The sequence below is a fragment of the Lepisosteus platostomus genome, chromosome 6, assembly GCF_059453375.1.
Source record: "Lepisosteus platostomus isolate fLepPlt1 chromosome 6, fLepPlt1.hap1, whole genome shotgun sequence".
Taxonomy (NCBI): domain Eukaryota; kingdom Metazoa; phylum Chordata; class Actinopteri; order Semionotiformes; family Lepisosteidae; genus Lepisosteus; species Lepisosteus platostomus.
Window position 1 is genome coordinate 58,834,277 of NC_142616.1, and position 23,317 is coordinate 58,857,593.

Consider the following 23,317-nt stretch of genomic DNA (forward strand, 5'->3'; position numbering starts at 1 on the left):
TGGATATTAAGGAGAGTTTCAGCGTAAAATAGACTCCTGTTGCATCCTGAAAGTGACTATGTACAATACATAAGGACGTCTTGTGTACAACTGTTGTAGTCAACTGTTGCACAATCACTACAGTAAGGAAACCTTTGTATACAGTATCTGAAACTATACAGTTTGACTGCATACAGTATGTGTTTGATGGCAGTGAAGTGGTTAGTATTGCTGCCTTCCAGCACTGGGGCCCTGGGTTCAATTCCAGAGGTGCTATCGGCATTGTGTGTCTATGTTCTCCCTGTATTTGTATGGGTTTCTTCTGAGTGCTCCAGTTTTCTCCCACTGTCCACAGATATATTAGATTAAGTGGACCTGATGTGAGTGCATGCATGTTTTTACAGTGTCTTTGCATAGCCTGCGATGGACTGGCATGCCATCTGGGGTGTGTCATGTCTTGCACCCTTTACGTGCTGAGAGAGGCTCTGATTCCCCCATGAGCCTGTATTGGAAGGGGTGGATGCGTTTGCTGCATTTGCTGTAGGCATTTGGATATTAAATTTATGTTAATGTTATAGCACCAATGCAACTGCTAGAATTGAGAATGCTTTAATGTCTATAAACTACTGTAGACGTGCAGGCTCTTGGAAACTGTAAGGCAGCAACACCTTGAACCCTGAACATATTGTAATGGAGGAGCATGACTACTGTACCTTACATGATTATTTTCATAAATAGAGAAAAAGACGGACATGCAGAGAAAATAATATGCATCTTATACATGTCTCTGTACTGCATCTCATGTATTCAGATATGATCAGATGTTGTTTTATCCAACCTCTGCTACAGTTAATAAACATTCTGCACCTTTAACAAAGAATAATTAAATGCATAATGTTGACTTGTAAATCATCATCACAATTTATCAGTGTTTCAAATGATCTAGATCTAGACCTCTAATTTGAAATCTAACAGTTACTTATAAAGGAATAATAATATTAATAATAAGAATCACAATCTAAATCTTTGTTGTACAGTCAGATATCCCATAAAGCCACCTTTTTACCCATAAAAAAATAACATATCCATCATAACATTTAGCTCCTGTCAAATTTAGGGAAAATATGACACATGCACTGATCAATGTGACTGCAAAAAAACTGCTTTAAAGTTTACATTCCATAGCGAACGCAGTCTTTCATCCTGGCCTGTGCAGTAAAGGACTATTATTTGTAACTTGAACTAGTAGCATGGAAATGGACTATACTAAGGGTTAATTTTCTTCTTGGTCATGAAATCGGAGTTCTTCTAGGAGAGACGTACTGAGAGAGAGGGGGCATACGAAAGTGTAATCTAGACGATTAGGAATTCATAAGCGCCCTTTCTCTCTCGCTCTGTGTGATACTGCAACGTTTTACTGTACTTCTGTGCTTTCCTGGGAATAAATAAAAATCGACAGTTATTCGACCTCCTCCATTCAATCAGTCGTCCCTCGAGTAAGTAACAGAAACGAGACTGCAAATAAATACTGCGAAAATTACCGTCTCTTTTTTGTGACAAGGCGAAATGAAGGGAGCGATACCGTAGATGCAACTGAAAATAAAGGGGGTTGTAAACTTGACGCTTCACTGTTCTATATTCAGGAGATGAACACTTGTGCGATAATGGTACACTGGTGTAAGGTGAACCAGCCCCTTGCGCACTAATAACACTTTGCTAAAATCACATTCCTATACCGAGATCTAGAGAAAATTGGCAATTGATCGCGCCTTGTAAGATCTCAACACTGAGCCATTCATTTGACAAATGCATATTTGATTCTGGGTGGAGTGAAAGGAGGCGTCATTCCTTTCCATTAGAGCTCAGAGCGGAAGACACTAAGTATTCTCTTCGCTTCTCTCCATCCTTTCGGGTTTTTTTTTCTTGTATTTTTGCCACAGATGCGAGGCGACTAACGCGGAATGGACATTTGTTGAAGGACGCTGCACCTGATCACACACTGAACCGAGATGAAGTTCATCTGAGCGGGGAGGATTTCATACAGCTGTGCCGGATCTAAAAATGAACAATTTCTTGCTTGTTTTTTCCGAGAAGAAAAAATAGGCATGGGTGGCTTTTGTTTGAAACGCAACTTTTCAAAATAGTTCTGTCACATAGGATTGCATACTTGTTTTTTTATTGCTATTTAGTTTTGTTTTTTATATACAGTATATATTGTGGTACCATTTTAACAGTGCGGTGAGGACCACTGTTAATCCACATTTCTTCTGGAATATTGTTGCATTTTTCTTGCTTTCTGTGTAGCTGTCTTTCCTTTCTTCAATTTTAGCCGTCTTTAATTACATTTATTAATTTTCTTTTTCTAGAGTTAATATTTTTCCTTGGAATTGTCTTCGGAGCAACAAGCGACGCCGAACGCTTTAACCATCTTCGAAATTTTTAGTATTGGGCAGAGCTTACACAGTTTTGGTGAATAACGCAATTTTCTTGCAGAAGCAGTTGGGTTTTTTTTTTCTTTATTGCGAAATGGCTTATTTTTTAAATGACTTCAGACACCTCTGATAACTGTGTTTTAGATAGGTGCCTTTAGCAGTTTAGAGCCAATAACGGGAAACCATGGCCAGTTTTGGTACAGCATTCAAGCCCTACTTTCTATGGAGAGCGCTTTGGGTGGCAAAGGTTGTGGTAGAGTTGACACTGTCCCAGGAGATTTACGCACCCCATTCTATAAGAATTGAAGGGGACCTGACCTTGGGTGGCCTGTTCCCAGTCCATGCTCGAGGTACCCCCGGAATGCCTTGCGGGGATATCAAAAAGGAAAACGGGATCCACAGGCTGGAAGCTATGATGTACGCTTTGGACCAAATTAATAGTGACGACGAGCTTTTGCCCAATATCACTTTAGGAGCACGGGTATTAGATACGTGTTCTAGAGACACTTACGCTTTGGAGCAGTCCCTTACTTTTGTGCAGGCTCTTATACAAAAAGACACTTCGGATGTGAGGTGTACCAACGGAGAACCCCCCGTGTTCGTCAAGCCTGAGAAGGTGGTAGGGGTGATAGGAGCGTCTGCAAGTTCTGTGTCCATTATGGTTGCGAACATTTTGCGGCTTTTTCAGGTAAGAATTATCACTGCTTCCTTGATGCCGTGATAAATGACCACCGAATATCTTGATTATAAGCTTTGCTTTTCCTATCATACGTTATAGTAGACTACTGGACTTTTTGAAAGTTGCATATTAGTACTATTCATCTGATTTGCCTCCTTTTTTGTCCTTTTGTCAATAGGATATACACCGCAGTCCAGATGATTACCGCATTAAACCATTGGCTTTAGTCATATTTGATTTTTCTTTCAACCGTTATTGCTCTGTTCTACCTTTTCCCAGTAGTGGTTCTTTCTGACAAGCACTAAATTTATTGAACCATTCACAAGAATCACCAGAGAAAAACAAGGCGGTGATTTAAATGGGTTTACATTAGTGTGGAATCTTAGCAATAAACAAGCTTGTAAACTGAGCAAAGAAATCCGATACTAGTGGGAATCACTTTAACTTGCAGAGCAGGTCTCTTAGTTTGTTTTTCACAAGAAACCGTCACCTTCTATACAGTATACACTCTTATCTGGGATTCGTGTACACTAAAACGTGACGTAACCATTAATTAAATTGAGTATTCTATTTAATGCTATACCATTTAATGCAGATTAATCTTTGTGCAGTTTTAAACAAGATCTTAAGCAACTACAGTATCTGCTTTAATCCCTTAACCTATCGAAGTGTATAGAAAATCGTGTGACGTTTACGAAATTTGGAGACCGGCGTTCTTGCTACATAAGCAAAAAGGTCGTAACTAGAAACTGATTCGACTGTCACCCGCTATTTAACAGAAACGTGAATTCTCAGTCGCGCTTTACCTACTGGTGGTGCTGAAAGAACAGCTCCTTGCAGTAAGCATACTGTACCTGCTTGCGCGTTTCAGATTGTTCCCGCATCATTTCCGTTAAACCTCATATAAAAAACTTTATCCTTGTCGTCGTAAAACATTTTTAATGTTCTGCTGTTTTAATGACATCACGAAACTAAACGAGCACGTGGTTTGATGGAAGACATGCGCCGCTTTTGTAGACTATAGAGTATGGAATATTTATTTTCTAAATGTACTCAAACAGGCTCTGGCGTCGTTCTGGTATAGCAATTGGAAGCCAGGAATCTTAGAAGATGTGTAACATTAACGCAATGACGGCAAAGAACCTTTGGTGTGACATGTCTGACAGGAATACCGTAGTGCTTTATTATTTTTCAAGCCAATTAAAAGGGTTGGGTTGATATCTTGCCTTAATGTGATAAAACTCGTAGCGTGAGCCTGAAGCTTTGTCTCATATTTTGATCCCATAGGAATCATTTCTTGTCTACGGAAGCAACATGTTTTAAGTGCTCTGCTCGATCCAACAGCTGGGAGAGGATGCACATTTTCTTGATGTTCAATCAGTCGTTGCTTGATTTGTGGAGACAGATGAAGAAAATAAACAATAAATAAATTGGTATACAAAGAGCTAGATGTTTTAAATCGATTCCTATTTCTTTTTAGATTCCTTCCTATTCAGACCAGGAGAATTATGAAACGGCATGTAGCTTTCAAAGGTTTTCACCTACAGCCACATTGATCCTAAAAAAAAAAAACATTGACAGGTACTCTGATATTTCTGCTTGAGTTAAATCAGTTGCAACACCAGGCAATACAAATACAGCTAAGCAGTATGACAAGTTGGTTCAATTGTCATGGAAGTGTCGCTTTGCTTACGGCTGTTTAGTTCAGCGTGGCAGTGAGGCAAAATACCACGAAGTGTTTTAGATATAAAATGGTCTCCCGAGTGAAGATCTTTGTGTTCTCCTGTAGCATTCCAGTCTACCTTGGCTTCTCTGTTATACAAAATGCGGCGGCAGGTATTGTAGTATTGTAGAAAACAAATTGTCATACCGTTTTCAAATCCATAGGAATGCGCATGCTAATTAACACGCATACAGTTTTCTGTATTCCATCCTTTTTTTTTGTTCTCAGCTACAGCAATTCTTCTTCCCGCCCTCTGTCTCTTTTGGGTATAATGTGCAGAAGAGTTTGGCGCTTGTAACAAATGCATGAAACAGCAGTGTTACACCAAAGTGAATGTTCTACTACTCTGGATCAGTTCCCCATGGAAAGGATTCTCTAGCAAAACTCCCCTGTATAGATTTAAGAAATCCTGCTGTGGAATTTTAGTTCTTAGATTGCAGTGACAATTTAAAGCTTGAGGTTGTTGTTAAACCATTAATAAAAAACAAGGTTTCTAGTCTTGTGTCAGCAGTATCCGGGTTTACTTTTGCTCTTTCAAATGCATTCTTTTTAAACCATCTTAAACTACAAGAAAATTTTATACAGTTTTGTCCTTTCTTACATCATGCAATTCAGCAGAGAATTATCCCAAAATACTATTGTTCTATTCCTGTTGTTTCTGTGAGATGTGGCTACTTCTACTTTTTTTACCACTATAGGAAATTACAAAGTAAATCAATGTGTCATTCAGAAGTTGGTTATAAATGCAATTGCAAGAAATGCTGTAAAGTATTGCTTACTGGTAGTAGCACTTTGAGAAGGCAGCAGAATATTAGTTAAATCTTACGGTATATTTCTAACCCTGTTTAATTTTCTCAGCATTTTGAAGATGAAATTTAATCTGAAATAAAAAAAACATATGACATGTCCCCCTTCTTGTCCTTTACAAAATGTATTAGAACCCATTGTTTTGTATGTGTCAGGAAAACATGCCAATACATTGTTTTGAATGTTTTCCTTCTGAACAGACTGAAGAGACACATGCATCAGTGTTACTGCAGTTGGTACTCTCCCCTTACCAACCCATACTGGCATCGTTACTCCCTCAAACATGAAAAAATAAAATGAAATGAAACACAAAATGAATCCATAGTCATTTTAAGTTCAAAACCACTTTTGTTTTAAAAACAACCAATAGGCGAGTGTGGTCAGAAGGACTCTGGTGATTTTGCATCTGAGAAAGCAATGCTGCTTGAAGGTTCTCAATGGGATTCTAAGAAATTGTAAGTCTGGACTATTGTCCAGGTGTTCAAAAACTTTCGTATTCATTGCACGTTTGACATAGAAAGAAATTGGAAAAACACAAATCTCTCAAATGCACAAGAAAGTGGGCAAATCAATATTGTAACTATCCCCATGGTGCCTGGAGCCTGTCCCTGGAAGCACTGAGTGCAAGACAGAATATACCCTGGACAGGATGCCAGCCCATTGCAAGGCACACCCCGATAGAAACCCAAGGTTTTTTTAAATTCCCCACAGCAGGTTCAATTTGACTGAATTCAGTTAACCTACCAGTAAGTCTTTGCACTCTGCAAGGAAACTGGAGCACCCAGGGGAAACCCACATGAACACAGGGAAACCCCTTTGTGATAGCACCCTAGGAATTGAACCCATGATCCCAGTCCTGTGAGGCAGCACTGTTAACTACTGTGCCACTCTGCCACCCCAATATTGTAATAGTATTGTATACAGTAAATAGTTTTATACAGCTATGGTGTATTTTTGGAGAAATTGCTTGTAACTACATCTAGGTTTAAAGTAAGTTGCTTTGTAAACTGGTGCTGTTTGTCAGACAAGGGCATGATTTGGTTTAATAGAGTCTAAAGATTTTCTATACAACATATAACAACCTACAATTTTGCCACGGTAAACCTTATTGATTTAATGCCTCCAAGACTGTGACAACTAGAGATTGTCAGTTCAAGTTACAGTAAGTGTTCACTGATTTCAACAAGGTGCTGTAATTACTATTAAATCTACCTTTTTGGGTTTGTGAAAGCCAATTCCAAAATATTTTCCATATACTGTATTTCAGCAAAAATGCTGCACTTGACAGTCATTCTAATTACTCTGCCCATGCAAAGCTCTGCAAACTCTAAACTAGCTTCACGGCATGTGTGTGTCACTGCATGCATTGTGACAAATCTAATGCCACCAGGGAAGAGCAAATTAAAGTAGATGCAGAGACATGGTTTTCTGATATTCAGACATTCAGTTGCAAACACATAAGGCTTGTTCTACCAGGTTTTACAAATCTCTGAATCTATCCTTACCATTAGTTTCCCTGTCCCTGAACCTTTAAAGAAGCCTTGTTAAGTTGTGTGAATATTGGCACTTTGTTTTTTCAATGCATTTTATTTAATGGTACAAAAGTCCTACACAATTATAGTGTTGTAGTAAATGCTGCAGTATGAATCTAGAATCAGTCCTGTGATATTTTTAGGTTTGATGCGTAGCACTACAATTATTTCAAAGAAGGAGGTGTTAATTTATACATTCCACTTGGATCAGGGATTGCCTGTTAATTAGGAATGAAGAATCACACGGCTGCACTAGAATTACAAATGACAGCAGCTATCAAAAAGAAACTCCCTAAACAAACACATGGGACAGCCAGCCATCATGCCAAAAGAGAGGAACTGTCTAACTTCCCCCACTCAAATCAAGAACACTAATCTGTTAATTAAATTATCTCCTTTTTTAAAAGGGAGGGAAATAGCAAAGCTTTTGTAGCTGAGAGATTTACTTTTACTCATCATCAAAATAAATGTGGGTAGATGTTGCATAGTCTGTCATCTCTAGAGTACTACAGATATCTTTATTTTCTTTTCCGAAATGAAGTTCTCAATTACTCCACTGCTAAAGCCGCATATTAACAACACAATTTCTGAAATCATATAAAAGTCATCCATGCAGTAGTTAAAAACGTCCTGTTATTTTCATGTACTTTCCCCATACAGATGTATTAATTTCCATTTTAATCTTTTTAAAATTCAAGCTTTATATATTGAATAACATGCTGTAAATGTGTATAATATTACAGGACTGTTCATTATGAAGCATCTAGTTTATGCATAATACTCCTCACCTATTACAGTCACCTTAATAAACAAATCCTTCATATTGAGCAATCAAACACATGGGCACTTTTTCCCCGAACTTCTTTTGCTCACTTTCTAGATTTGGTTATAGGAATAACACTAATCATTTCTACTGGCACATGAGACATTGTTCATATTTAAGTTATATGGGTTTTGACCACGATTAAAGCAAATGTAAAGCTTTACCATTTGTACTGTAATAATTTTGTGGTGGGAGTAAGAAATTCCTGATCTTTGATGTTTTTCTAAAACTCCAGTTGATTAAATACCTTTACTTCTGCTTTGGCATTTGTCATAGGCAGTACAAGGCGTATCCTCAGCAGTGATAATATTTGCTAAAAATAGTAACATGAGAATGAAATATATTGGATCAATCTATGGGATAGCAGGACAGATTATGGTGTGAGCAAAAGCTTTGTTTCCTAAATGTTTTGATTCATGCACATACAACATAATAACTGTCACATGTTAATCCTTAAAGTGTTTCAGCTGTTGTCCTGTTTAGATCAAGGCTAGCATGTACAGTACCTGTATTTTATTACTCAACATACTGTATGTCTTCAAATCCCATGCAGATATCTTGTGATGCTAATCAATCCTTCTGTGATTACTGTCGTTGATGATTCATTTTCACTATCTGCTAACTGTTCAAGATACAGACATCTGGTAAAAAGTGAGTGAGCTTCTACATATGTCAATCAGTTTCTTTTCATTTTGAAATACAAAAAAAGTTCTAACCAGCACAGGGGGAGGGAGGTACAATGGAGTTCTTGGCTTTTCTTTCTTGTATCTACTGTGAAACGCTTCAGCGTTCTACATCTGCTTTAGTATTCAGCGTTGAAGAGATTGTAATCCAAACACACTCAAATGGTTGTTTTGTTTGCTGTTAAATGCTTTGAGGAGAGCTTAGTTAATTTAATTGGCAAGATATCGTTAAAAATAAAACATTAATTTGTTCTTGTTCCTCCCCTCCCTCTCCTCCACTTTCTTATTGACATGGTTTATATTAGTAATGAGGCAAGATTTACCACACTTTTTTTTCTTGTTCTCCCTTGTGTTCCTCCTTGGTGGAACATCTTTTTAAAACAAGCCTTACTCATTAAATTTGAATTTTGTAGCTTAAGCTTAAACAGCAGTCCTTTATATTTGCTGGTCTGTTATTAGCGTAACCAATAAGTGTGACAGAGTAACTTTAAAAAAGTTATCAGTTAGTGTACAATGAACATTCTCCTGTTTTTATAATCTCTTTCCCTTAATGCTTCCCCTATGCTAAAAGCCAGGAGGGCTTTAGGAGGATGACAGTATTAATAGCTCACACCATGCATTGACATGAAGTGAGAAAGTCACAGTTAAGGATTAGATGATACAAATCATAATAATTTTTTTAATCTGCAATTCACACATGAAATATTCAATGAGGAGCTGTGTGGTTTAAAATGTGAAATTAATAATACATGCAGAAAAAAAAAAGGTTGTATCCCTTCATAACAGTGTGTCCAAAAAATTACCATCAGGATTATTTCAGAATTTACAGGCTCTCTGGTGTCTCACTGAAGGGTACCAAGCCAGCAGCAAATTTAAGAATGTCTCGTTTCAATTATCTTTCCCAAAGTATTGCTGAAGTCAGCTTCCAACACAACAGAGAAAGTGACACTCTATTATCAAATAAAGGTATAGTAGGCATTTCGTCGGGTGCTCTGGTTTCCTCCCTCAGTCCAATGAGGGATGACTACTGTATGTGTTTATGATATGTGATGGACTGGCATTCTGTCCAGGGAGTAGCCCACCTTGTATTCACTGCTTGCCTGAGTAGGCACCAGCTCCATGGAGAACCTGAATTGAATAAAACAGTGAGAAAATGGATGGATGGGATAACATGCAATTGTTTAAAGCTTTCAAATCTTTCTTTTCCGTTCTAATTTTCTTAAACAGAATTTCAATTTTAAGACTTAAGTCTGGGAGTTCTTATAGTGAGGATATGGAATTGCTAGTGGCTCAAGAACCCTGTTTTGAGACTTTTAATTTTTTTGCATTCTTAACAAAACAGCATCCTCATTTCTTACAATTTTTTAAGATGTCTCAGGTCTGAAGTGTTAAGTAAGAGATCTGTGAAGTCAACCTCACTGTACAACTTAGACATTTCTTAATATTTTGTGTAACATGCACAACTCAGTTAGCAACAAGCAGTCCTGCCAACTAGAGAATAGTCAGTTGCACGTGCCTCAACTAGTGCTGCTCTGCTCTCCGCTTGTTTAAAATGAAAATGTCTTCCCAATAAATAGATGAATTAATCACCCAGACTCACTTCAGTAATTTTACCAAGGAAGCAATGGTGATATGTGGAATATAAAATATTTCCTTCACCAATCGATTGATACCTAGCACCTCGTAAGCTGCATATTTTCCAGAGACACTCATCATCATAGCAGCAGATTGATTTGTAATTGCACTCGTGAGCTTCTAATAAAAAAGATTGTGTAGAGAGTTATCCTTCAGATGGTAAATGCTATATGATCGACTAATAGATAAAAATGAACATAAGCCAAAATAAGAAGAATTTATTTCCGTGTGCTGCTTGTTATCTTTTCCCTAATCTCGCCCATGGGAGCTATCCAGGTGGGCATTGGATTCCCCCCCCCGATGGCTGCTTTTTATTTGTGCAGCTGATTTATCTCGTATTGATCATCATGTTGCATACTGTATGTTCTTTGAAATGAGGAGAGTCAAAATTAATGATGAGAGTATCAATCCTGTTCTCCCATTTGTATAAAAAGGGTAAACAGGACTTTACTTGTTATTGATGGGTTAATTGTTTCTTCATATTTACAGATACTTCCTTGATTTATTATTTGATATGCTAACACACTGCAGTGAAAGCTAGTTAGACATTGAAAGTTGAATGTAATGTTGACTGTAATGGACATTTCTGTATGATTAAAATGTTGAATGCCTTAGCACATAACTGAGATGTTATGATGTCCTATTTTAAATGTACGTTTTCTGAGACAACGAAATTATACATTAAGTGATATACAGTATCTTCAATAATATTTTCATTTTGCATACAGACAGCAACATTCTGTAAACTATGAATATGAAACTAGAAAACACTGAGATAGAAGAGGCTATCCATGAAGCATAACTGTATGTACAGTACATATCATATCTTGTAGACAATATGAGAAAGCAATAAAAAGGCAAGAGAAATGTTGCGATACAGTATATATTTAAAAGCAAAACATTTGAATCGAATGAATGAAAGTACACAACAATTTAAGTTTCATACAGAGTAGGCTTATTGTACTGTCTCCCATTTGATGGAAGTTGAAAGGAATTAAATCCTTGGACAGCAGTAGGTAGAGTCCTTTAATTGCAAGGCTTCACAATGTGCATAAAGCAATTGTTTACTATCTCAGAAGAGGCTGGCACACAACTGCAGCCATATGTGACTTGCCAGAAAATAGATAGCCAAGCTTTACTGCCTAGGACCTTTTCATCAGAATGATACATCTTCACAGTTTCTAGCAGTGTTTAATGAACCTCTGAAACACTCCTTCCACATAGCACTGTTAGCAGCTGTGTTGCTCTGGAGTGCCTCAGATAAAGGAATCCATGTTTTTAAACATACACATCTTGTTTCCAGAGACATCAAAACCTGACTTCAGAGAGTTGACAAACAGATAAGAGTCAAAGGGTTAAAACTCCATCAAGCCCTTTTTCTAGTCATCAGGTTTATTTTTGTTAAATACAGGCCCAGAATCACCAGAGCACAAAATGTTATGCCCTAACATCAAATTTAAACTAATTTGTTAAGCAAAGCCCAGTCAAAGGTTTTCATTCCTGCAAGATGTGGAGCAGAAACCTCAGCATTAAACCAATCACTACTGTAAATGCAAATTTAAGTATTCATACTGTACTATAAGTGTGATGTTTAACATGTCATGAAATATGAATATACAGTAACTCCTTGCAAATTACTTACATGTGGTTGTATTATAGTTGGTTTGTGTTGCTATAGAAAGAAATAACCCATGTGTATAGTTTTTTTTTTTTTTTGCTGGAGAATAAATCAATAATGCCAAGATTAGCAGTTAAATATTCTCAGCATTCATTCATTCATTCTCTCTTTGATAACAGGTGCATCTTTAAGGTCTTAGATTAAGAATATGGTTGCCTTGACACTTTTATTTTTATTTAACAAAGGGTATGCAACTCCATTAATAATAAAGACAAGTGCAATATACAAATGCTTATTTTTATTTGACTCTTTCTGTGTTCAGATATATAGGCCCTTTTAAAGTGAAGAACACAAATTTGCAGTTCAATGGCTGACAGAGAGAAATAGACATGGAACACTAGCAAATTATCAAAGTAAATACTGAATTAAGCAGAGAAACTTAAAAATGCCCTTCTAAATAATAAAATGTTCTCTAAATACATATTGTAAGAATGGAAATATTGAACTGAACAACTTCATGAAAACAACCTACAAATTTCGAGGAACATTAGATGATAATGATAAATAATGTATTGCGATGGTATGGACACGTGCACCGCAGCAATGACACATCAATGGCAAAGACAGCCCTCGAATTGAATGTGGAAGGCCACCGGCCTCGTGGACGACCATTTACGCGCTGGCTGGATCACCTGAAAGGCAACATGCGCCTCGTAAAAGTCACCTGTCGAGACGGCGCAGACCGTAAGAAGTGGAAAAATCAGTGCAAATAAGCAGACCCCACATAAGTGGGAAAATGTGAAGAAGAAGAAGATAAATAATGTATTGTAGTTGTATACAATATTATGCATGAGATACCTTAATATCTGCTGTTGTTTAAAAATGAATCTGGGCCTAATGTTCTATTTGAAACACTTCTTCAGGAATACTGTATTTATGCAGATCTTGGTTCATAAAATGTATCTTAAACCAGCTCTGCAAGAATCCCTAGTTTACAAAAAAACTGAAAATGTAACAATTAGAGAATATATATACTGTGTATTCTATATGGCAAACTTGGCTATCTTTTACCCATCTGTCTTATAAAACATCCAAATTAACCTAATGTCTGAAATATCACAACTGCAAAGGTATAAACAGTTCTAACATAGTCTGTGATCAGAAGAACTGGCATTGGACAGTTGGAAGATAATGAAAGAGCAATGTGTGTGGGCACTACTCACAGGTGGACAAGTGAACTGCCAAAGAGACAAATGTTGCAGAAACATGACCCTTTTCTCTGCAGTACTAACCTTTAAAACTACCCTTTCATCAACCCATCCTGGGTTCTTCTTAAAGGATCTATAAGACTGAATAATGCCAGGCAGATAGGAATTTGGCAGAAAGAGGACTGCTAGTCAGAAGCATCTTAATGGCTCAAGTAAATACCTCTCTGTGCTTTAAAGTAAAGAAGGAATACCGGTGCTGAACAATTATGTTCTTTAGAAGGCAAAATGAACACTGTTCCCATAGGTATAGTACGGTTCTGAATCATTCACAGAAGGTAGACAAGGCTGACAGTCTCGTTAATCTTTGCTGCTTTTGGTCACTGCTGCCAATGTCTGCTTCTGTATTTGTAAAGGTTATTCAAGATCAGTGCAAACATTTAAAGGAAAGCTTCTTATTAATTGCTGGCTAATGCCCAATGCAACTTGTTATACAGTAGTATACATTGTAGAAGAAGTTTCCTTTTTGGGTGCATGCAGAGGCAATGGTTCTTCACTCTAGACTTAGTGTCATTGTTTTTAGTTAGATAATGCAGATATTCATGTTTAATGTCTGTGAACACTGGTTAACAAGTCCCTGTAGAGACATTAAATCCAAGTTACAAGCAAATAACTGGACTTCTCTGTTAAGCTTTGAATTTATTAAACAAAATTAATTGAAAATAAAGGCAACAACCCAACAACATTGTGCATGCTAAGTATTGCTATTGTTCTTTAGTAGTGGCTAATTTACCAGTATTTTACAGTGAGTAAAGTACAGAGTTGTTTGGATGGAGGAGGGGGTGAAAATTAAAAATGTTGTAACACTTTACGTAATGTTCAATTCATTTAGAACCTAAAGGAGAATAACCCTTAACTGGTCATCTGAAACAGACTGCAACAAAATTCCCATCCAGTTTTAAAAGGATTTCCCTTTTAAAAGGAGGTACCCATTTATTGTGTATGAGCATGTCACAATACATTATTGTGTATGATTTCTAAAAACAAAATAAGCAAATGAATACAATATTGAAATGAATAATGGGAAAAATAACAAGTCACAGGTGGTGAAACTTCAAAAATGCTACCAAGTGTATGTTTTGTGAGCAAATAAGCAAGTATTATTTTTAGAATTGTCACTTTAAAGTGGAAAGGCAGCACAAGTCTGTTATCTGGATTTCAACAACGGGTAATTCTGGTGCATGACAAGTTTCACAGCATAAAGAAGGAGAGCACCTTTTCGTTTTACATAGGAAAACCTAATTTTAGATATCATATATCTATTTTCCACTTGACTGGTTCTCAAGCTCAGCTATTAATATTTTCTTTCAATAAATGCGAGCACTAATTGGTTTTAACACCAAGCACCTCTCTGCCTTTTCTCAGACATCTGTGAAAGCTGAGATGATAATTTCAATTTAGTTTCAAGACTCAGGACAGTTTTATTTTATTAACCTGTATACAGTTAACCACATGTTGTAATGCCAGCTCTCTTGCAATGTCTGAAAATAGAAGGAAATTCTCGTGCTTCATTGATGAGAACTGAAAGTTTTTCTTTTCCTTCTGTTTTTGGGAAGGGCAGTTCAAACATTTCCTAATATAAACCCAGAGCAAGTGTATTTTCTGTTGACACCTTAAAAGAGCTGAGATAAAATATTAAAAATACATACAAATGCAGGTTGGAAGATGGCACTCATGAGCACAAAACTCTTGTGAAGCAGTAGCCATGAATTCTTAAAATATTTTTATTTCAAATAGATCAAGAGTTTAACATAGGGTAATACTTATATTTATAATATTGTATAACTATTTCAGTGATCAAATTATCAATTCAATTTAGTACTTTCATAGTTGCTTAAATGGTGAGTTATGAAAAAGTATTTGGTATCGTTTAATATTTTGTAAAAGATAGTGGTAGAGAACACCACTGGACAGTAATTAACTCTATTCCTCAGCTGTGTGTCATTGTCAAAGGATAATGCTCTGTACCAACGCATTGCAAAATGTGGTACTGTAGCATCAAGGAAATCAATTTGATTTATTATATTTATATTTAACGAGATAACTCTGCTTCTTGTTACAGTTGGACTGAATGATTTATTTTACAGCAAGTGTCACAAGTTAAAAAAATGCAAATGAGTTCCATATTCCTATGTGATAATATAATTAAGCTGTATTTGCAGAGGAACAAGAAAAATATTTAATTTTCTCACATTTCTTAAAGAAGGAAAAAACTAAATGTTTGCACTCTGCTTTCTTGCATTCATGAATTGTGATGTGTGGGGCAATCAGTATTCTGTGCATGTTGTTGAACTTTACCATTGGATTTTTAAATGTAAGCTAATATGTACTTTGCCATTGTCAAGGATTATGTTATGTAGTGTTTTACATTCTCATGTTTCAAAAATCATTACAGTGACTCTCACACTCAGTGTATGAGCTACTCCTAGGAGTATGCAAGCAGGACTCAATGAGAGTGGCATTAAAATGCTTTAAAACCCTTTAGATTTCCTTTGCCACAGTCTGTGCCTCACAAAGAAACAAACACACTGCTGTCTGTATCCAATGGCAGCAATTTAATATCTGAATTTATGTGAAAAAAAATATTTTGAGATTCCTAGCTGCAGAAAATGACTTACAACTTTTATCTGGTCAAAAATGATAAAAAGGGTTTAATTTAAAGATTACACTTCTTAAAAGAACTGTTGCATGCAAAGACAAAATAAAGCTGTGAAAAGTGTATAGCCATAGAAAGTACATTGTGTAAATATCTACAAAGCACTGAAAATGTTAATTCTTTCTGAAGTTTATTTTTCTAGGAGACAGGACAAAGCATATACAGTATATGTAATACAAAAACTACATATAGCACTAAATATCCATGCTGTATTTGTACAACAGTTCTTGGTACAGTATGTGCTTTGTAATGTTAAAAAAATGTAGTTTCAAATAGATTCCTAGTGGAAGTTTAATTATTTACAGTATACACAGATATGCAGGTAAAGCTTCTTTTTACATACCATTTTTTCCCCACAGCCCAAAGACATACTGATAGGTTAGTTGGTTTCTGGGAACACTGATCCTGGTGTGAGAGTGTATGTATTTGTGTCTATGTGTGTCTTGCAATGGGCTGATGTGGTGTCCAACATGTAGCCTACTGTACTTTGCGCCTGTTGCTTTCCTGCATTTCCCCCGAATTGACCCTGAATTGGATAAAGTGGTTAGAAAAGGGATGGACAGACTTGCTACCTTTATCACCTGTGCTTCTTGCTGGGAGGATGTTATTAACTCATTCACATCTTTGAAAAACAACCATTTTCCACAGGCTCCCTCTACCCCATTAAACTCCCATACATTTCCCTTACCTGTAGCTCTCTTCTTGCTTCCAGGTTACAGAGGGAAACAATAATAACCTGACCTTCATTACCGCATTCCAGGCCTACTGTATACAGAATGCACTGCAGCAAAAAAGCAACTGTACATGAGAAATTCAATGAATTTATAAAAAAGATAGCCAGTTAATTTTTACTATTCACTCATTGTATGCCCTGAAACTAAATGCATTATTCAAATGATGCTAAAGTTCAGACAGCAGTGAGAATTGTGTTTTGCTGACACCAAATTCATATGAAAAGGAGGAGTGGTGGTTGTAAGAGTTTATAAACTCATTGGCACTCCAAGTGAGAAACCTGATTATGAACACGAGTTGTCAACTACAGTATATCTCCCTAGAGCCTGGGTGCCTAACCCCACTCATTTATAGAGTAAAATGATAAGTAGAGGAAGATAAGGGTCTATCATTCTTGATGCTGCAAAAAGTGGCATTGGTATAAAGAGAATGCTGAAAAGTAGGACTAAAGCATTGTTTTTGTTTTCAAGGATCCTGCCTGCAGTATGAAAAGGTGAACAAATGCAAATGTTGATCAATAAAAAAGACAACATGTGGGTGAGGACAAGCTGGGCTGATGAAGGCTTAAGTTTTCTTGGCCATTTGAAGAGTTCCTATGGCAAAGGCTATCTACAGTAAATAGACGATGAAATACCAATGAACATGATGGGCGTCTGCCATCTTAAAACAGGGAAAGAACATTTGAATTAGAGAAAACAAAAAGGAAAAGTTATCCTATGACCAGGCATGCAACATTATCATATGTTCTATTTGTCATTAGTTCTGCTGTTGCTTGTTCCAAGAACTCTAACAAGATAATTAAGAAAGATCTACCCTATCTAAGGAGATGTAGACTTTGCCCTAGTTCTTATCACTATCTCCACAGAGTTGCTGTTCATGTAATAGAAGTGCTGTAAAATGTATTGGTGTATAATTACTTGCTTCAGTTTTGTCTCCCTTTTTATGAATGGGAGCTAAGTTAGCAATTTTCCTATCAGTAAGTATTACGCCTGAGTTACTGACAAAATACGTTTGCTAATGGGCTATGAAACTGTCTGTTGTTTCTTCATGTACACTTGGTATAATTCTTGGCTATGAAGATTTATCTTAAGAGGTTTTAATACCTACAGTATAAAACCTCTGTCTCTTCAGTCCTACAAATATCAAATAACCTTTCCTGAGTTAGAGGTATCTTGATGACTACTGTACCTCTTAGTAGACATCTGTGTGATATATTCATTTAATCTGTCAGCCATTTGTTATATGATTATGTAATATTTTTATAACACCAAATTAGAGCTGGGAAATATTTTTCAAATGGCAACACAGTCACATATATTGAACATACAACCCCTATTTTCAGTTGTCCTAAGCAAATTACAACTGTGGTCTATCTTTGAGGGGTCTTTAGCATAAATAACACATCCGATGTAAATCTGAAGATTTTAGGAAAGGTTTATGTCTTTCTTTAAATGCTTAACTGATTTTGTATTAAATACTTCAGAATTCACTTAATTGGTACTTTGGAAGGTTGCTATCACTTTTTGGAATGGTGGGCAAAGGCTGTAAAATAATACTTCATGTCTCCAAGTATACAATGTTCATTTGGTAATCAGGTCTTCAACCCTGCATTAACCTGACAAACCTAAGTTCTGTAAAGAAGTTGGATGCTTGTACAGTATATTCATAGGATAATATAAAATGTAGCTAATATATTGGACTTCAGCTTTCTACAAAGTTTGATGTCATATAATATGAATCTAAACTATAGTAAATTAGTTACTAAATTATACAGAACAATAATCCATCCATTCTATAATAAACTGTTTAAAAGTGGTATTGATTTGGTCATTTGTTGAATGGCCTTGTATTACATTTTGACCAATTTCCAAAATGCATTTTTAAATAATGGGCTTGCTCTTCCAAATGCAGCACATGAGATCAAAGGAAACAGTTGTTTGGCTGATATTAATATAATTTAGTGTTTCTTTCAAAGAAATGCTGTGTGTTACTCTTTTGGATGACCTTTTGATAAAACTAGGAACCACCTTTGCAAGTGTTTCGTTTTTAGCCCAGAGGGTGTTTGCAAACCACTCACAGCCATGCAGAGGAAGGGATGTTCTGAGCACTGCAAACTAGAACTTTTTCCTCTGTGCTTTCTATCTTTTTTGTTTGAAGCACCTTCTGAAGGACAGGATCAAGGAGAGGTCATTCTGGGTATAGACTTTCTAAGTTAGGGTGAAATGGCAATAAATGTTGAATCACACCTGGATGGTAAGCCTGTTTGATGGTTCACACTATATTTAGTCCCTTTTCCGTTATTGCACTTGAGGCCTTATGGTCATGGTGACAGTATTTTCAAAGTGGGTTCTCTGCCATTTTCCCTTCCTCCCTGTAGGGTCTTAATTCATCAGTTTAAGGAACTGCAGCCAAGAGCCTAATCTGGTGGAACTCCTTGTCAGAAATAATTCCTTTACAAAATACATGGAAGATGCTAGAATATGAAAACAATGCCTTAAGAGAAGCTTATCAGCTCACACATGAACACACACTCACTCTTTCAGGCTTCCAATCTGAAGGAGCTCAAACCAAGTGGAATATATGCAGCTGACAGGCATAGAGGGCTGCATGCTTGAGGGGGTGGTTTAGGGTATTAGTTAGCCTTCACAAGAATAATTATTTAATTTTAGATACCTTTATGATGCCTTCAGGTTGGTTTAGCAATCATAGTGTCTCATATCAACAGGCAAGATATTTAAGTAACCAGATTCTTATATTTTTAATCTGTAATCATTTTCTTCTTGCAAAAGCAAAGCAAACACATAAGCATTATTTTACTTACCCTATTCGGGATCAAGACTTACTTGAAAATACATTTTGCTCCATCAATTTCATGATTTTAGAGGTGTATCTTCTTCCAAAGGTTTTATGACTTGTTGGGATGTAATAAAATGTTGGTTTTGGATAGGCTAGATTTAAAGAAAATAATTCTGATAATTATCAGAATTATCTTATCAGAAAATATTTTCTTATCAGAAAATAATTCTGATAAGACCTCACAGTGAATACCATATGCTAAATTACATTTTCTTTCCATTCTAATATCTGTGCCATAGATGTAGAGTTAGCATATAACTGTATACCAAACCGCAGCTCACATACAGTATTTCATTACATAGACAAGGTATAACAAGTCATTGGTGCTGAGTACAAGATAACACAGACTCCAGAGCTGAATCTTTTCTTATATACCATATGTGGGAATGGATAATTAGCTCCTGCTATTTCATGACATTCTGTTCCTTGTAAGATACACATATTTCCATTTCACTGATCAGAATTAGCTGTTTCATAATGAAGACTCCTAAGAAGGGTGAAAACAGCTGGCTGTGGCTGCTGACTTTATATATATGCAAAAAGAGGCATCAAAAGCCTTTTTAGTTGGTTCTGCTTCTTCAGTGCTGTGAAGTGGAAGAAGCTAATTAATATTTATTTAAATAATTCTTGCTGTCCCTATGGCTATTTAGTCTCTCAGCTGTCAATATTCTGTTATCCCTGAGCGACCTACAACCACGTAGATCATTTTCATGCAGCCAGCAAACTGTAGTTATTTTGTTAACGTGTGAGTATCTTCTGCCTGAAAGTTTCTGTTGCTCTGGTCACTGCAATCTGAATACAGTTATGAAGAAACATCAAACAGATGTGGCATTTGGCTTGTGTGGCAATTCCAATGTGGCCTTTGCCTCTAAGAGTTGGTTTCCTGGTTTCTCTGGAGTAGCCTGCTAATTGATAAAGCTCAACATTTCATTCTTTGGGAAGTAGTTCTCACAGACAGGCTGCCTCAACACTGCCGATAGCAACCATAAAATCTTCATTAGTCAAACAACATGTTCATATCTTTCTTCTTCTTTACTTTAATTTAAACTCTGCTAAAATATTCAGACTCATAACTAATTTGGTCCAGTTTTACGCAATACCAGGCACTAACCATCCATTATTATTATGAAATTATTGAAATTATCTTGATTTCAATATTTTATCACAAGGAACAATTATACACTTAGTCAACAAAGCTACATCCCAAATGAGGTACTGATGTAAAATATTTTCTATCAATATTCATAGAGTTTTGCAGAGTTTAATGCATGGCAAGCGAAGGTTTTGCCACACTCAGTCTTTATCAATTCTGTTTTCCTATAAACATTGGACATGCTTTCATACTGTAAATACACTGAGCTTCTGCTGTAAACTGGTGTTCATATCTTGTTCTCTTTAGATGTGATACATGGACAGCATTGCTGTGGGCTCCCTGTTGTGATATTTGCCTCGTAAATGGTGCTTGTCCAACCTCACACATCATGCTAGTCAGCAATGGCCTTGAATCCATCCCTCTTAATGAGTAGTTCACCAGATAAAATATCAGAGGGCTACCTCCCCCAGGGCATACCCCGCAGTTCTTTCTGGCAGCTCCTTCAAGTGTGGGCACACACAAACAATGAAGCCTGTATTGGCCAGAACCTCATTGCAAAAGCATATGGCCTTTCAAGCTCATGTTGAACTGATTTGACATCTTCTAGTTTTCTTTAAATTAGGGATTTCTCTATGTACAGTATGAGTCTTGAGAGGATACAGGAAAAAAAAAAACATAGGGCTCTGAAAAGCTGTATGTTGGTGTTAATTGTTCACTCTGGCAGTATGGAGAATCGACAACAAAGTATCATTTAAGGCAAAAATAATTGATCTCCAATGCATATGCTCATTTTCTTGCTTTTTTGCAAATTGACTTAAAGGTGAACTGCAATGCTATGTTTATATTTCAGGAATAGAAAGAATTGGTATTGATGAGTGCATTTCAAAGCGCAATGAAAGTAAAATTTACACAATTTTACACAAGCACAAAACCTCAAATTTACATCAGAAAACCAGCAAAATTTCCAGCTACTGTATGTGCAGTGCCATATTCTTTGATTCAGAACAAGGCAACCAAACTTCAAGACAGTTTTGCACACAAGTACAACTTGCAGTACTTGTTAACTCTGCATTCAGATCACACTGGAACATTTCTGCAATTAACCCGTACATCCGCGCAACAATTTCTACACAACCTGTTCCTACTGTATTTGCTCGTTCAGTATCTGATATTGCATTAGTCATTACAGTGACTAGTGAGCAGGAAGGGCCACTACACATTCCAATTTGCACAAACTCTCACTCTCACCCATGGTCACACCAGTGGTTTGCGACAAAATGGAGACCATACAGTACTTTCAGTACAATCAAGTTTATGACTGTATTTAATTTGGAATTTGTACAATTTTAAGATAATGTCAATTAATTTATTTTGTTACCAAGATTAAATAACTGGTCTGAGACTGCAGTTCCGCTTGAAACTTTTGTGACCTTCTCAGAATGACAGAAATATTAACTAATATCTCCCTTTTTATTTGTCGACAGCCTAATATTTTTTAAATTGCCTTAAGTTACAATGACAGTGATTGTTCTTGGCATATTTTAGCATTTTCCAGAGTACAATACAGATACTGTAAATTGTAACAGGAGACAGCCCATTAGTTTTAATTAATGAAAAAAAAAATCAACTTTATCCTAGAATAAATCTATATTTGTCTTTTTATTTAAAAAAGAGCACATTTTAAGTACTCCTGGCTAACCGTATTTGCCAGTGGAAAATATTCAGTGACAGGTGATACATATAATGATGCTGTTAAATCAAACAAGAAATTGATAAAACATGACGAAGTTAACCCCAGCTACTGTATGGTCAAACCTTAATCAGGGCCTGAAACTAAGCAGGGCCACATTGTATCACATCTAGTCTCCTTACACTTCTGATACAGTATCTGTAGTGGCCACCTCCTGTTGGTTTCAGATTAGAAGAGGCTGTCATCTGTGAAAAAGTACTTGGTTGCATCTATGTTTAAGGGGTGTTTGCCAAGGCCACACTGTTGTGTTGCAAGCCCTTCTGTGCTGACATGCTGTCAAAGTGAAGATACCATCACCAATCCATGATCACATACAGTATGCTGTAGTTCTATATTTTCTTGACTTTTGCGGATATATTTATGTACATTTATAGAAGTTACCATGGCAACTTGTTTGAAATTAAAGTCATTTTCAAGCGTTAACGAGATGTTTGGTTCCTTTTTTTCCAACACGTATTTACCTTTTTTATTCTCTTTCAGCTTTAATTAGTATCACATGCTGTGTAAAAAATAACCTTCAACTGTATTATCCTTTTTGATTTGTGTTTTAATGCATTCATTCTCTCTTCAGTGTATTTTCATTGTTTTTCTCTAAGTACTGCACTATAGAATAAAATGTAGCAACAACATCTTTCTACATTTCAATGCCATGATACTTTCTAGGAATTTTAAAGAACATTTATAGTGGGTTTAGTGCTATACAAGCTCTTAAACCTTTTGATTTTTATCTGTTATTAAGCCTACCGTTTAACCAGATTTTCTGAAAAGAAACATGATTGCTATTTTGACAGCCCTTAAGAGTCCTTCAGCTTTAAATTATAGTACATTGTGAGTCATTGAAAAATAAAGAGTGGCATGTATAATGGATTAAATCCTAGAAATTTTTGAGTAATCATAATGTGCATGTTTGTGCACCATATTTGTGTTAGCAAATGTGGCTTTTATACATTTTTGCAGTGCATGCTGCTAAAATTACTGAAGGTGTGAAGAGTAGATGCATCAGTGCCATTCACCTTCAGTCTCTGTTCCGGGTACTGTAAATATGCTTAAGAAT

The 23,317-nt window shown here is 36.3% G+C and overlaps 1 protein-coding gene across 1 annotated transcript in view; it reads left to right on the forward strand.

The window, feature by feature from the left end:
- The first annotated feature begins 1,314 nt into the window (after positions 1–1,314).
- The window catches only part of grm7 (glutamate metabotropic receptor 7), a 237,310-nt gene continuing 215,307 nt past the window's right edge, over positions 1,315–23,317 (forward strand). The window contains exon 1 of the mRNA XM_088636642.1: positions 1,315–3,099. Within this exon, the coding sequence (XP_088492768.1) occupies positions 2,596–3,099 (504 nt within the window). The 5' untranslated portion in view covers positions 1,315–2,595. The remainder of the gene's footprint in view (positions 3,100–23,317) is intronic.